General features: G+C 41.1%; 1 protein-coding gene across 7 annotated transcripts in view; it reads left to right on the forward strand.

The window, feature by feature from the left end:
* The window catches only part of Dock4 (dedicator of cytokinesis 4), a 406,102-nt gene that overhangs the window by 263,911 nt on the left and 124,942 nt on the right, over positions 1 to 17,249 (forward strand). For all 7 annotated transcript variants that reach the window (XM_029484743.1, XM_029484748.1, XM_029484747.1 and 4 more), the window contains exons 15-16: positions 682 to 844; positions 7,381 to 7,487. In XM_029484743.1, the coding sequence (XP_029340603.1) occupies positions 682 to 844; positions 7,381 to 7,487 (270 nt within the window). The remainder of the gene's footprint in view (positions 1 to 681; positions 845 to 7,380; positions 7,488 to 17,249) is intronic.

Raw genomic sequence — 17,249 nt, forward strand, 5'->3', positions numbered from 1 at the left:
ACAAACAGCAACTACTACAAAAGCCTACCATGTTTAGTTTTTTATTTTTATTTATTTTTATTTTTTTAGCTAAAGTAGAGTTTGGCAGTACTTGACACTTGGGGAAACAATAACAGACCCTCTTCTGGAAGAAGTGTTTTCTCTGAACACAGCTAGTTTCACAGTGTGTGTGCCTGTTCTTCTAAAGCACTGGTTCTCAACCTTCCTAATGTTGTGACCCTTTAATACAATCCCTCATATTGTGGTGACTCCCAACCATAAAATTATCTTCATTACTACATCATAATGTAAAATATCTGTGTTTTGTGATGGTCTTAAAGCAACTCCTGTGAAGGGGTCCTGCCACCCACATGTTGAGAACCACTGTCCCAAAAGTTGCACTGGACTGTCACAGTCACCCCTGGATCATGGAAGAGCCTCCTGAGTGGGCTGGGAATGTGGTTTTCATGAGTTGAATTCTTATATCACATCCCATACTTAGAATAACAAGCCATGGAGAACCAGGTTCAGAATGGAACTGGTCTCCTCCTCACTAGGTAGAGCAAAGGCAGAAAAAGAACAGAAAAGATAGGTAATGTCTCTTGGGAAGATGTTTGTGAGCAGGCGATCAGCAGTGAATGCTCTGCCTGTTGTGGAAGAGTCTAAATGAACCTGACTCTAACTTACATGTTTCTTCATTAGGATTTTATCTCCTTTGGCTCTGGAGAGCCACCAGCTAGTGAGTACCACTCCTTTGTGCTTTATCATAACAACAGTCCCAGGTGGTCAGAGCTGCTGAAACTTCCTATTCCTGTGGATAAATTCAGGGGCTCCCACATCCGCTTTGAGTTCCGGCATTGTTCCAGTAAGTATGGGTGTGGACCCTGAGGCTTTGTGGGCTTGGGGTGGGTTCTGTACTTACTGTGGGTAGATCTATAGAAAAGGTGACAAAGGAGGAAAGAAGGCAAGCAGTGGGGGCCCTGAAGTGAGGGGACTGACTCCTAGAGAAGCTATGAAAGCAAAGACATGAAAGAAAACACAGGAAGTCCAGGGATTCACTGTAATTTGGTGGCTCGTCGCTTCCAACCTAGAATATTTGAACAGAAGCAGGAGACACAGCTTGTCTGGTGGGCTTCGGCAATCCTGACCTGGTATTACCAGGGAGCTGACTCAGCTCTGGGAAGCCCCCTTGGAATTTTCTGGGTATGTGAAGCTACCAGGAAAGCATCGGTGAAGCTTAGGTTTGTGCTGATTTCTGTATGCCTACATCATTGGGCAGTTCTAGATGATGCTGATATGAGATAAAGTAATTATCTCATTTCCCAGATTTAAGCAGCTGAAGACAAGAATAAGCTTGTCCTTGTGGACATTACTAGTCATATCTTCAGTCTTATTTCAATCTGTTTGCTCCCTTTCTATCTTTCCAAACTGGTTTTCTGCCCCCTCCAGCTCTAGACTAGGGGTTTTCTGACACTTCTGTGCCTCTGACGTGTCAGCACTTACCTGAGGAGTGATTGGCAAGGTTCTAGAGAATCTTGCTCTAGGAGAAGAATGAATATCAAGCAAGCAACACAGAAGAATCACATTGTTAGAGGTGCAGTATGTACTTCCCCCGAACTTCAGGTGGAGGGACTGTGTCTATCATCAGAGATATGGCATTTTTTTTTCAGAATTGGCTAAATCATCTCAGTAAATTGGATTTATAGGGGTGTTTAACAATGCAGAAGAGCTAGGGGGTGGTGCTGAATGCCTTTAATATCAGCACTCAGGTGGCAGAGGTTGGCAGATCTCTATATGAGTGGGCCAGCCTGATCTACAGAGCTAGTCCTATGATGGCCAGAGATCTACAGAGAAACCCTGTCTCAAAAAAGCAAAACAAAACAAAATGTGCAGGGAGATGGAGGTACAACTCTTACTGTTCTAAATTCCCGGGGGAGTCCCAGGGAAAGGACATGAGGGGTACGGACGTGGGGCGGTGCTGCTGGACTGTTCTGTCTGCCAGGCTTTCTTCTTACTTGGAGTTGTCATTGGCTTTAGTTCCAAAATAAGAAGAAAGTAGAGGGAACTAAAGGGAAAGTGAAGAGGAGAAAACACAACAGTGCACGATGTGGAGAGCAGAACAGAGGAGCAAAGGGTGTGTTTAGATAAAATCTGTTTGGTTTCTGCACTCCCAGCCTTGTACCTAAAACATCGTTCACAGTTTTGTTCAGTTTTTGCTGTTGTTATTTTAATTCAGAAGAACTAGCCACAAGAAAAAGAAAAAAAAAAAATCCCCACAGTCCCACCAAATGTAAATGCCCAGTGTAATCATCTTTATCACATGGAGTTCAAATATTCCTGTGTAAGTGATAGTACTTGCTCATATAACATGACTGATTTAGTCATAAAATTGAACACCTACTGGGTGCCAACCACTTTACTGGGTGCTAGGAGCACATCCCAGAGCAAGGTTCCTCCTCTTACAGAGTATTTACTGAGAGAGGGAGAGCAGATAGATGAACAATAAATGCATAAGAAACTGTGGTCACCCCTTATCTGAAGGCTTGTTTCCTGTGCTGTCAGTTACTTCTGATCAAATACTAAGTAGAAAATTCCAGAATAAACCATTCCAACATTTTAAGTTACACCCCATTTCAGTAACTCAGAGAAATCTTGCTCAGACAACACTTTGTCCAACTTGAGATATGAATTGAGATAGAATTGTTTCTTATCTGTGCTGTGTACAGTACCTGCCTGTATGCTAAGCTGTCTGCAATATCCCTGCAGCTACTGAGATATCCCAGTGCTTGTGTTCATTTGAGCTTTATTGTACTTACCGCTAGTCCCCAAATGGAAGAATAGTGATACTAGTGTCTCAATATGTCAAAAAGAAGCAATAAGTTACTTCTATGTGAAAAGAAAGGTGGAAATTCTAAACTTAGTAAGGAAAAGAAAATCTCATATGGAAGTTGATAATATCTCTGTTCTTAGTATCTTACCATCCTAATTTATGAAGATTACCAGGGGTCTATATGGATAGGGAAATCTGATCGATTTATAAGTTTAATACTCTGTATAGTTCAGGCAGCCACTAGGAGTCTTGGGACATGCACCCTGCATACTAGGGTGGGCTGCTGTGTACCAAATGGTGCATAGAACCAAGAAGATGGGGAGGACTAGAAAGTCATGATGCTACACTGCTGATTTACATGGGATAGTCGGGAAGAAGAGCTCTAATGAGGAGATGTAACAAGAAGAAGCTAAAAGAACTGAGCCATGAGATATCCCAGGGAAGAAAATCCCAGGCAAGAACAGTAAATAAAGAGGGCATGAGGTTGAGAAATGCTTTGTATTTTCAAGGAATACTTAGAGACTGGAGCTGTAACAAGGGAACAAGGCCTTATATTGGCTTTTGTGTTCTGGTAATGCCTGTGAATTTTGTTTGAGGAGGAGAGCTGATTTTGAGGGAGGCTCTGGCTACTGTATAGATAATAGACTACAGATAGGCCAGCTGGGAATAGGAAGACTGGTTGGCCCTGGGTGGGGTGGGGTTGGGGGGGTCTTTGCAGTTCTTGAAATAAATAAGAGAGTAAGGTGATAGCAATTTGATCTGTTTCTATAGATCACTCATAGATTAGATGTAGAAGAAAGGAAAACACCAAGGATGACCCAGTATTTGATCTTGAGAATGAAATGTTCATTTAATCAAGTAGGAAGACAACAGGGACCATCTGCTGCAGGGTGGGTGGCAGACACCAAACTTTCCATGTTAGAGATTTGACATCTACTACACATCCCAAAGTCTGAGTTGAAAACTTGCATGTGGGTTATTGTTCTGCTGTAAATATTTAATAAGCAGTATCAGGAGCAGGACTAGCTCTGATCTGTAACATTTGATAATTCCCATGCTATTTTTGTTCCAACTTTTAAGCACTCATATGACTTTATGGAATGTTGGCTTAGGCAAAGATGTCTGTTTCCAGCTGGTGTGATCCAGCGTATTCTATCTCAAGCACAACATCCATTTTGATAATTTTAAAGTCAAGAGACTGGGTAAAATGCCTGAGTAGTAAGTTTGATAGCAGAGGGAAGTCCAAGAATGGAGCTCTAGGGCACATTTACAGCTGGAGAATGAAGAGCTGCCCAAGGACATTAAGAAGGACGCACCAGAAGGTTGAAGGACAATCAAGGAATCCAAGAGTCTAAAGAAAGATCAGTGTTTCAGTGAGAGATATGTAAGATGAAGACAGAGAAATTAATATTCGATTTGAGATCCTAGAAATCACTGGACCTGACAAGCACTGTGGGTGGATTTGTAGTGATAAATTTGAGTTTAAGCATGAGAAGGAGAGAAGGAAAGGAAAACAACAAATAGAGATAAACCATTTAAGAACTTCTGCAATGGAATCATGTCTGTGGGTGGAACAATTCGGTATTATCAAGATGTCCTAACTAAATCTGTAGGTCCAATGTGATCCTAGTTTAAAAAAAAAAAATCTCAGCACATTTCTTAATGAGTAAAATAAAACAGATTCTGAAGTTGATATGAAAAAGCCAAAGATCCAGCATAGTCAATATAAAATGGAAGATAAACAAAGTTGGAGGAATGACATTGCATGACTTTACAACTCGCCATAAAGTACACTGGGTTGGGGTGTATCTCCTTTGGTAGAGTGCTTGCCTAGAAAGCACAAAGCCCCAAGTTCAGTACCTGGTACAATATATAGCAGATGGTGGCACAAGCCTCTAATTCCAGCACTCAGTGAGTAGAGATGCTAGAATAAGGAGTTCAAGGTCCTACTAGACTATTCATCAAGTTCTAGAAAAAATACAGAAATCAACACACTTTGTCTAGTATGAAGGACTAGAAAAAGTATCAGTAGTACAGAATGGAGAACCCAGATATAGATGGAAATAGATATAGATAGACAAAAGATCTTTGACAAAGAAGCAAAGTCAAGTCCATAGAGGTACATTGTACTGGTATATCAGCTCATCCTTAGCTAAAATTTAATCTAGCTACAGACCATATATTCTTTTAAAAAATTAACTCAAATTGACTTATAGGTATAAATGTAAAATATCAAACTATAAAAGTCCCAGAAGGTAACATAGAAGAAAATTTAGATAACCATGATTTTGGCAATGACTTTATACTCAGGAACAGATCCATGAAAAGAAAAACTGATAATCTGAAGGTCATTTTAATTTTAAAATATTTTTCTTAATTCCTTAGGGACTAAGCCTCTTGGTATACAAACAGGATCCCCTACTTCTTCCTGGTAGCCCCTTTCACCCATTGCTTATAGCCCATCTCCAGTCCTTTGTGGCTTTACCCACTCACAGAACTTGTAATCCAAAGCACTTTCTACTAGTAATCCAAAGCAGCCACACTAGGCTGGGACTCAGTTGAGCATTATCCAACAGTTTTCCAAAGCTTCTATTCGCAGCGGATTGTGGGTAAGAAGAAATCCCCAACTGGACAGTGTGTAGAGACTCTGGAGCTCTCAGTGCTAAATGAGATGTCTTTATCACACCAATAGATATGCCTAACAAGGGAGAAGTAAGTCGAGTGGGGCCCTAGATAAAGAATTATAGACAACTAAGGAATGCCGAGAGCAGGGGAAAGTCTTCCCAAGGGAAGAGCCCCCAGGTGGTTATCCAGTACCGAGTATGTGGGAGGGACAAGGGGTGAGGAGGGAAGGGGGGAAAATTATTTCAGTTTCAAAAATAAAAATGAATGAGCCATCAATCTGTGCCAGTACACAACAGAGCCTTAAATGAACACCACAGTGAACAAAGCCAGTCTGAAGAGGCCTCGTGCTGTGTGACTTCAGCTGTGCAGCAGTTTAGAATAGGCAAAACTAGGGAGCTAATAAAATGCTCAGTAGTTTCCATGGGCTAGGGCTAGAAAAATGAGAAGTGTGGTTAGGGGAATGGGGAAGTACCTGGAGAGTTAGGAGGAAACGTCCACGAACTTCAGGTATTGTGTTAGCAAAAGGATGTCATACTGGGCGGATGTCTTCAACAGTCCATTCAACTCACTGATAGCCTAGGACAGTGGCCATGCTCTTAAACCATCAATGTCTTATTTTATGATGCATGGTTAATTTGAAAAGCCTATTGGCTTTGTTTCTTGTCTTTGTTAATTGTACTTGCTGTAGACTCTCGATTCTCTTTGTTTTTAATTGCATATTACAAACTACAGCTTTGTGGATCATGAGTTGCTGCACTGTTGTGGGGAAACCTGGTTCTTAATGCTTCTGCTGTAACTTTGATCGCTTTTAGAAATGTTAGTCTTTTCCCACCTTCTCTCTAGACTGGGTATCAATCATTTGGAAAGGAAGTCCTCTTCCTTTGAAGCACACATTTAGTGAGTTCACATATCCCGGGATGTCCTCTTGTTAGGGGCGCTACCCCCCTCCATCAAGTGGTGAGGGCAGTTGTTAGGGAAGAGTACACAACTAAAGCCCTTGAGTAATGGTCGAGATTTCCTGAACATCTAACTTAGTGCAGGTCTCACTGGGTTCCAGAGCTGAGCTGTTGTTATCAAAGATTATGATCCAATGCCAAGCTTATGGGAAAGAACCACACTACCGCTATCACAGGCTCCTGCCTGGAGCCTCAGTGACTACTCACATATGCACATACCAGGGGAGAATGCATGTGAACTGAAAGCCTTAACCCTTGCTCTATTTGGGGAGAAAAGCAGCCCTGCTAGGAGGACTGAGATGCCTTGAAAGTCCTAGAGCAAGCTGCTTCCAGTCCTTGGTCTCTATTTCCTTTCCTATAAATGACAGCCAGGATTCTCTGCACCAAGGTTGTCCTTAATCAGGTGTCTGGTGTCTGAAAAGTCCCCACCTCACTTCCTACTTGCAGGACACTATAGTCAGCCCAAAGTAAATGGCAGCTTACAATTTGTAGGGTTTTTCCCCCCAGGAGCCTTGGCCAAAGCTAGGGAAACAGCTCTACAGCAGCTCTGTCCTCATGCACTGACCAGGGCAGAGCTTGAAAGTTCTCTTCAGAGGCCCACTGACAAAGCTTGGCTCCTCACATCCATTCTTCCTCCATTAAACATTATTTGTTGAGACCTTACCATATCCCAGATCCCTTTTGATAAACAAACAAAACGGGAAGCTAAGTGCTGAGGGACTGGGGAAGAGATGAGGGCAGAAAGCAGTCCATGCATTGTCTAGAACATAATTTCAGCTCTCGAGTCCTATGAAGACAATTGGGCAGAGAATGTAACCTAAAGTTTCGGAAGCCCGCGTACAGCATTCAGAAAAGGTGTCTACCACAGAAGCTGTTCCCCCGTGTGTGAGGACCAGGCACGTGCAGGGCACGGGGCTATCTTTGTTGATGCTCTGCTTGTTGTATATCAGTTGTGTACTTCTAGTAAGCAAGCCGTTCCTCTCCTTACAGCAAAGGAGAAAGGAGAAAAGAAGTTGTTCGGTTTCTCTTTCGTGCCCCTGATGCAAGAAGATGGAAGGACTCTCCCAGATGGCACACACGAGCTCATCGTGCATAAGGTACCAGTGGTTCCTACTGATGATCGCCATCAAGAGCAGGGCATAGTTACTGGCTGCACATCTTCTAGCTTTAGAAAAGGGGAAAAGGACTAAAAATAGCACCCTTTCGAATAAGGTTAGAGACCAGGCATGGCAGTATAATCTTTAATTCCAGCACTCAGAAGGCAGATGCAGTTTTTCTCAAAAATCCTCCTTTTGCTGGTGAAGGCCTACCATCACCTCGCTCCAGGAGTCTTTTCTGCCTTCTAGGGGAAATAGAAACTTCCTGTGCTTCCTCCCTGCCTCCTGACTTGACCCTTATGTACACTCCTCTCTTTCTTCCTACTTCCTGTCTCAGGGATGAGGGAAGGTGCCTTCTCTCCAAAGCCAGTTCAACTTCCTGCCCCCAGGACTTCTTCCAGTGTTCTCTCTTCCTCCTGCATCTATAACTGGTTCCATGTCTAGCTATCCAGTCAGCATTTTTCTTCTTTCTTTAATAGGTACAGGTTTCCTCTTCTGTTCCTATCTCATGTAGAAACGGGTTGTCACCCACTCTCTCCACTGCTCAGTCCCATCAGTGGTTCATGATGCCACCATTCACCATTCACATGAGCTTCCACCATGTTGCTTCTGTTTAGCCACAGGCTAAAGACCCTGAGGATGGTGGTAGCGGGGCTCTATACCAGTGAGCTATACCACGAACTTTCCCCTGGTATATTTGGAAAGGGTCTTGCTAAGTTGCCTTAGGTTGGCCCCTGAAAGCAGTCTTCTTGCTTCAGCATCTTGAGTAGCAAATTATTACACTCATGCTTGACTCTGCCTGCCCAGGTACTGAGATCTTCTTATTTAAGATCTCTGGGCTTTTCATGTTGAAAAATCTCATGGATCAGACATATGATACATACACTTGTCTTTTTTTAGTGGTTGTTTTAGATTCACAGAACTGTAATATACCCATGTACGGGCTGGTTTTGTGTGTCAACTTGACACAAGCTGGAGTTATCACAGAGAAAGGAACTTCAGTTGGGAAAGTGCCTCCATGAGATCCAGCTTGGGGTATTTTCTCAATTAGTGATCAAGTGGGGAAAGGCCCCTTGTGGGTGATGCTATCCCTGGGCTGGTAGTTTTGGGTTCTATAGGAGAGCAGGCTAAGCAAGCCAGGGGAAGCAAGCCAGTAAGAAACATCCCTCCATGGCCTCAGCATCGGCTCCTGCTTCCTGACCTGCTTGAGTTTCAATCCTGACTTCCTTTGCTGATGATCAGCAGTGTAGGAAGTGTAAACTGAATAAACCCTTTCCTCCCCTACTTGCTTCTTGGTCGTGATGTTTGTGCAGGGATAGAAACCCTGACTAAGACAACCCATAAGTTCTTCTCCCAAGTCTTCTTACATTATAGCTATTTACATTAGTGAAGGCATATTAAGAGTAAATATATCTAAGGGATAAAATTTTGTTAGGGTAAAGGGTTTTTTTTTTGGGGGGGGGTGAGTTGTTTTGTTTTACACAGTAAATTTTCCACTAATGTCATCTGGCTATTCCTGCTCCATTCCAGACCCCACGTGGTATTTAGCAGTCCGCCGGTGACTCACTCACATGCCTCCCATCACTGCCCTCCCTCTGTACTGTTTCTTTACCCTCTTGCCTGCTTAGTAACTCTCTTCTGATTATGATTGAGCTTAAATACTCCCCTTTCTAGAAAGCCTTCCCTACCCCCAAGAGAACTGGTATTCAGTGGTCTTTAAGCTTTGACATAAGCTTAGACCTACGTCTAAAACACATGACTGCAGTGGTCTGGTGTGTGAGGCCTTCAAAACAAGGCCAGTGCCCCTTTCCTGGTTAGTACCCGGTTCCTGGTTGTATTTTTAATTCTGAAATGAAGTATGGGCAAATATTATGAATTTAATCAGTATTTAGTAATGATATTAGCAGTGACTGTCCCTGTTGAAAACTTCCCCAAATATACTTTGTCATTAAAAATTATTTAAATCTGGTTTTCATTAGCTAGTATAGAATTTCAAGTTAATGCTCTCACTTTCTGTACTTTCAGTTCAGTTCTCTACAGTCCTAAGCTGTGGATCCTGTATTTGATTAGCAGGCTGGGAATTCACTGGCATGATTTCTATGAATAAATGATACATGTGGATCTCCCCACCTCAAATCTAGCATGCTTCTGGATGCTACTGTTATGGAAGACTGTCAGGACTGACCACTGTGGTTCTCAGCCATGTATTTTTGGCTATAGTCAGCAGGTAGCCCAATACATAGTGCCCTGTTTACAACCTCTATCCCAATTGATTTCCAATGACTGCATGCAAGAGGTGTAGTCTCAATGATCAAGGCTACCTGTGCTACTTCAAGTACTTCTGTAAGTGTACAAAGGAGCCCATCTCTCATAAGATCTGACTTTAGGCCCAAATGTGGTCAAAAAGGTAATTCTTATCTCTAATATGGAATACATTAATGCATTTTAAGATGACCTATGTTGATTGCAGACTATTAAAGCAAATTATCTTTTACTTGGCTAGCAACATGCTTTTGTTCCCCCAATCCAGCAGCAGACTCAGGAATCTAAAGGAGTTGAGACAATTCTTCCCTGCATTCTTGCATTCAGTTCCTCTGAACTTTGCATTGATTAGTAGGAGAGTGTGTAGCCATTTGGGCTAAAAATTCTCGCTGCTGTGTGCCCCTATGAACAGCCTACCTTCTAAAAGAAGGTTTTTCTATTTATCTCTGCAACCAAATCCTGTTTCTCACCTTGAGTCCTTGCCATCAAATGAAAGGCTTTTGTTCTGCTACAGGCCCATGTACTGCGCTCCCTCTGGGCTAATCTACCCTCAGGTGTCCATCAGAGCACGGGTAATACATTGGCTATGCTTGTAGGTCCCATGACAGCACATGTTCCCTACTGAGAACAGTGAACTCTTGTTCTTATGTCCACACTGTCTTGCTCCATTCCTATACTGGGTTTGATGAGGAAGATATTACTTCTGCCAAATCCCAGAGTCTGGGGTTTCCCAGAATGCAAAGAATCTGTACCTCCCTATGTTGTGTCGTTTAGGGTACAACTAACCTTTTCCATACCAACAAGCCAGCCCCCTGACTACAGTGCACTACTCATATTTGTAGCCATAGAACCTCTAAGCTCTGACTCTGGTGTGCCTGCTATTTCCCGGTCCATAACCAGCAGTGCCAACCACACTTCATAGTCTCTCCCACTCTCAGCCTTTTCTAAAGTGGTGCCTGGTGCTTCCTGTTTGCTGTCTTCTGTTCATACTCTGGTTACACAACTCTCTCTCAGTGTGGGCCTTTCTCATACCTGGCTGAGCAATGTCTGGATATTTCATGCATTCTAGAAGAGAACTTACCACTGAGTACTCTCTCTGGTGAGTGAACTCTTGAGTGCTGCATTTCCTAGCAGGAGAGTGTGTAGCCTTTTGGGCTAAAAATCCTTGCTTTCCTGTGCCCCTCTCTTACCACCTACCTTCTAGAACAATTTTCCTATTTATGTCTACCATCAAATTCCATTTCTCTCCTAGAGTCCCTGCCATCAAATGAAAGTCTTTTGTTCTGCTCCTGGCTCGTGTGCCATGCTCCCTCTGCTCTTGTCTGCTTGTCCTGCCTAACAGCCAAGTCCCACAATTTCTTTTGTTCCCCGTGTTTCAAGATGTAGACTAGCAATTTCACTGTAAGACTCGAGTCTTACGTCTCATGAGATCATTTTAGTTACACACTCCTCTTGGGGCCCTGTGTCATTTTGTCTGCCATTCCTTAAGCTTTTGGAGAGAGTAATTTTTTCTCTCTAACTTGACAGTCTGAATTTAATCGAGAATGCAATGTGAAGCTCAGTTTTGTTTCCACAAAATTTAAAACTGATTTAAAAGAATAGTGGGGAAAGGCAGTGTTACATAGTTATGAAAACAAGCCTTGTTACTATCCTGATGCTGACACTAAGTAAGATCGCAACATTAGGCAAATCATATAAGTGCTTCAGCCACAATATTCTATATCATGGGATTGTTATGAAGGAAAATGTATATATGAAGTGTGGAGCAGTGCCCAATAAATACTTATAAGTGTTGCCTAAGTTTTCAAATGTGCAGTATCTCTACTATGTATTAATTATGCATGAGAAAGCCTTGAACAATAAAAGGTATGTGATAAGAATTTCTTTGTATTTTATTAAATTACTACCAAGAGTTATAAGCTTTTAAACTTACTTAGATGATGGGTAGAATATACTATCTGTCTTTCTGTCTCTTTTTCTCTGTTCTATTCTTAAAAGAATATCTTAAAATACCTTTTGTGCTCATGATGTTGCTCCTGCTCATGGTTATGTTTTATATATGAGGATGACACAGTTTAGCTATAGGAAGCTATTCAGATACCATGTCTCATACTTTGGATGCGAAGGTTTTAGTGTCCTGGGCTGGCGGGAAGGTGAAGCTAAGCAGGATTGGTGGAACTAACTTGGCCATTATGGCTGGCCCACAAGTAGACTCTTCATGGTATCCTGTAGAGCCAGAGCACAACCATCTGTCCAGAGCCATATGTCTGTAGTCAGCATCATGACAATAACAGGAATCCCAAGATGCTGACAGAATAATCCACGAGCCAATTAGTTAAGGGATGGAAGCTGTATTAAAAGATGGTTCTGTATGATGAGAATTTCCTCAGAAAGAGGCCTGGGAATAGCTGAAGTGAGTGTTCATCACATAGAAAATTACATAGATGTACAAAGGACATGACAGGCTGGAGATGGGAGATCAGAGCATGTTTCTAGCCCAGGTACACTTAAAGAATGGATTGAGTTTGGGTTCATGACTTAATGTGTCCCATGTTCTGATGAGGATCAGGGGGGAAGCAGATATGCAAGAGGCCAGAACATTCTCTTGCCTAAACAGTTTTCTAAGGAAAATATTTGAAGTATTTACTTTATAATTTTCTTTAAACTGTGCATATTTTCTGGAGTCTTTGTTCTATGTGATATATCTTGAAGAAACAAAAGAAACCATTTGGAAATGTGACAGAAGGAGAGAATGGTGAACTGTTTATTATATTGATGCCAGTACTTGTGTTTCAAAGCAATTTCTGGCAAGAACACCCTGTGATATTCTGACACTGTTTCTCAACTCACTAGAGAGGTTTTTGCTAAGGACTTATTTTAAAAAATCTATGTTTTTTGTATCTCACAAACTGGTCTCGAGTACAAGAGTTCTGCAGTTTAACTATTGCCTGTTATCAAGACACTGGCATAATATTTGAAAAAATATAGAGTGTAGTTCATATGAGTATGTTAAAAATATTTTAATTATTCAAGTGTGTGTGTGTATGTATGTATGTGTGTTTATGTGTGTATGTATTATGTGTGCATGCTGGCACCTTCAGAGGCAAGAAGAAGGTATCAGATCCTCTGGAGCTGGAGCCACAGGCAGTTATGAGACACCTGATATGGGTACTGGGAACACGACTGGGGTTCTCTGGAATGGCAATCATGCTCATAAGCACGTAGCCATCTTTCCAGCATCTAGCTTTTTAAATATATTTATTTGTGTGTGTGTGTGTGTGTGTGTGTGTGTGTGTGTGTGTGTGATGTTTGCATGTGGGGATGCACCTGTGTCATGGTTTACATATGGGGGTCAGAAGACAACCTTGCAGATCAGTGCTCATCCTCTGCCTTGCTGGAGGCTGGCTCTCTTGTTACTGTCACTGCATTGTCTACTCCAGGCTACCAGTTCTGTATATTTTAAAATGTTTTCACAATGTTTTAATTTAAGACCACCATTGTCTCTACAAAAATAGTATGCAAATCAAATAAAACAAAAAATATCATAATTCTATGTTACCATCTGCTAGCCTCTCAGCATGTATCCATTTAGATGTTTTGATATATGGATTTGTTAGACAAATGGTAATAGGTGATGCATAGTTATTTTAAGTCTACTTTTGTGGTTAAATTTTTTTCCAATCACTAGACTATTTTTTATTATTTATTCTTTCACAATCTACTACATGTATATAATGTATTTGGATTTTGTTCACTGTCTTCTCCCTCTTTTTTTTCTTCCCACTTCCTCTGGAAACTTTCTTCTTTCTACATTAAAGTTTTGTCTAGAAATAAGTAACATATCAGTTCTCAAACAATATTTGGACTGGTCAGCCTTGCCCAAAGTCAAGGTCACTTCAGGCTTTCTAGCTCCTGAGTGTTGTGTTAAATTAAACAGTCCACTGTTAGACAACACTCATGCAAAGACATGGAGCCACACATCCTTCAGAAGGTGCCTCAGTAGAGGGGCTTCACTGCTTCCCTTCCACACTCTTTAGCCTATTATTCAATGCAGACACGGGATGCCATTGGTAAGAGTGTGTTGTAGGTATCATGCGTGTCTTCAAGTTCACTGCATTGTACTCTGAGAACACCCAGTTCCTCATCAATAATCCTCTTGTTGAGTATGAGTATTAAATGACAGTACTTTACCCAGATAGATGGTTACAGTAGAGATGTGAAATGATAACTTTTAAACCCATAATTCCTTTTGCTTTTGCTAATTACCATTTTCTTTGTTAAACATTCCCTATTTCTTTATTTTGCCTTTTATTAAACATGGATTCTTTTCAAATACAATATAATCTAAAAAGAGTTTCCCCTCCTTCTACTCCTCCCAACTCCTCCCCATCTCCTCTCCTATGCAGATCTATTCGTTTTCTATCTCTCATTAGAAAAAATAAAAAAAACAGGCTTCTATGTTATAACAACAAAATTAAATATGCTAAGATAGAACAAAAAGCATCATATCAAAGTTGGACAAGACAAACCAACAGAAAAAATTACAAAGTCCCAAGAGAAGGCCCGGAAATCTGAGCTTCCCTCATTCACACACTCAGGAGTCCCATAAGAGAACTAATTGAACACTATAGTACTTTTGCAGAGGATCTGATGTAGACTCCTCTAGGCCCTGTGCATGGTGCTTCTGTCCCTGTTAGCTCATATGATTTGTTCAGTTGACTTACAGGGTCTTGTTCTCCTTGTGTCCTCCATCCCCTCTGTCTCTCCAGCTCCTTCTGCCTTCTCTTCTGTAAGGTTCCCTGAGCTCTGGGGAAGGATTTGATAGAGATATCTCATTTAGAGTTGTGTGTTCCAAGGTCTCTTTCTCTCTCTACATAATGTCTTGCTGTTGTTCTCCGTATTTGTGCCTATCTGCTGCAGGAGAAAGTGTCTATGATGATGCCTTGAATAAAGCACCAATCCATGAGTATAATAGAATATAATTAGGAATCATTTTATTGTTATTGTGTGTTTTTTTTTTAAGACCAGAAAGGTCTTACTCAAGGTCTCTGGGCTATTTAGACTCTGGTTCTTAGTCAACCAAGCAATGTCAGGTATGGGTTCTATCTCATGGAATGGGCCTTAAATCAGCTAGTGACTTCTACAAGGTTTATGCCACCATTGCACCAGCATAATTTGCAGGCAGGACAAAGGTTTTCTGGTTGGATAGGAGCTTACTTTTATTTATTTATTTATTTATTTATTTGCCTACAGAGTACCTTTTCATGTTATAGGCACTAGTACATGGAGGTGAACCAGCCTGACCTCTCCATGTTCAATGAGTTGTGTGGGTACCACTCTTCAGCCATGTGACCTTGATCTCTGTGGAGAACAACTTATTGTCCTATTGGCAACAATCTGGGTTGTTTGGAATTTCCATGGGACCCTGTTAATCAACAGCTCAAAAAGATGAAACCTGGTCCCAGCTCTGGAAGCTTCCTGTGATGATAAGAAATGGCCAGTAGTGATTCTGTCTCTCCCATTATTTGAAGATTTCATTCGGATTGTTTTCGTGTACTATACAAAAATTCCCACTGCACTAGGCTTCAATACTGTCCTCATATGTTATTCGCTTGTAGCTCTCTTTTCCCCTCATTCCCTCCCTTAATCCCATCAACTCTCCCCCTTCCTACGTGACCCTCCCATTCTCTTCCCCACTCTATGACTCCAGTGCACCCATAAAATCTATTCTTTTTCCCCAAGGAGATCCATTGTAACCCCCCTCTCAACCCCTAACTCCAGTCCCCTTTTCTATGCCTTACCACTCTGGGTCTATGGATTGTAACTTGGTTATCATTTACTGATTGACTAATACCCAGATATAAGGGAATGCATGCCATATTTGTCTTTCTGGGTCTGGGTTACATAAGTCAGGATGATTTTTTTTTTCTATTTCCACCCATTTGCCTACAGATTTCATGATGTCATTTTTTTTTTAAGTTGCTGAGCTCACTGTGTAAGTGTACCACATTTTCTTAATCCATTCTTCTATTGAGGGGCATCTAGGTTGCTTCCTCTAATTTCTGGCTATTATGAATAGTGCAGCAGTGAACACTGTTGAGCAAGTCTCCCTGTGGTGGGATAAAGCATCATTTGGGTATATGGCTAAGAATGGATCTTGAGGTAGATAGATTTGAATCTTTCTGAGGAACCATCATACTGATTTGAATGGTGCCTGTAATAGTTTTCCCTCCCATCATCAATGGAAGGGTATTCTTCTTGCTCCAAATCCTCACTACCATGAGGTGTCACTTGTATTAAGGGTAATAGTCATCAATGAATGTGAAGACTTTGGGTTCTTTGTCATTTTCATTTGCATTTCCCTGATAGCTAAGGATATTGAACATTTCTTTAAAATGATTCTCAGTCATTTGAACTTCCTCTATTGAGAATTCTCTGTGTGAACCTACACCCTATTGTTAAATAGAGTTATTTGGTTTTATGATATCATTTCTTGAGTTGGTTTTCATTATTTTGGACATTAGCTCTCTATCAGATGTGGAATTGGTGAAAACTGTTTCCCATTCTGGATGCTGCTGCTTTATCCAAATGATGTTGTTCTTTGCCTTATAGAAACTTTCAGTTTCATGAGGTCCCATTTATTAATTGTTGATCTCTGCATTGTTGGTGTACTGTTTAGAAAGTCTTTGTCTGTGCCAAAGTGTTCAAGGCTATTGCCATTTTCTCTTCTATCAGGTTCAGTGTATCTGGTTTTATGTTTAGGTCTTTGCCCCATTTGGAGTTGAGTTTTGTAGAGGGTGATAGGTATGAATCTATTTGCATACAGACATCCAGTTAACAGGCACTATCTGTTGAAGCTGCTGTCTTTTTCCCAGTGTATATTTCAGGTTTCTTTTATAAAAATTGGGTATTCATGTGTGGAGGTTTATGTCTGGGTCTTTGGTTCAATTTGATTGATCAACATGTCTGTTTTTATGACAGTGCCATGCTGTTTTTATTACTATAGCTTTCTAGTATAACTTGAGATTGGGAAGGATGGGACCTTCCACTGTTAGTTTATTAGTTCAGGGTTTGCTACCTTGGGTTTTCGTGTTTGCATGTGAAATTGAGAATGAGCATTTCAAGATCTGTGAAGAATTGTGTGGAATTTTGATGAGGGTTGATTGACTCTGTACATTGGTTTTGATATGATGGCTGTTTTTAATTGTGTTAATCCTACCAATCTATGAACATGGGAGATCTTTTCCATCTTCCTATATCTTCTCCAATTTCTTTCTTCAAAGACTCCTGAATTTGTTATCATACAATCCTTTCACTTGCTTGGTTACAGTTACCTCAAGATATTTTATATTGTTTGAAACTATTATAAAAGTGTGTTTTCCTGATTTCTTCCTCAGGTAATTCCTTGTTTGCATGTAGGAGGGCTACTGATTTTTATTTTATTTTATTTTATTGTGTGTGTGTGTGTGTGTGTGTGTGTGTGTGTGTGTGTGTGTGTGT

The sequence above is a fragment of the Mus caroli genome, chromosome 12, assembly GCF_900094665.2.
Source record: "Mus caroli chromosome 12, CAROLI_EIJ_v1.1, whole genome shotgun sequence".
Lineage (NCBI taxonomy): Eukaryota > Metazoa > Chordata > Mammalia > Rodentia > Muridae > Mus > Mus caroli.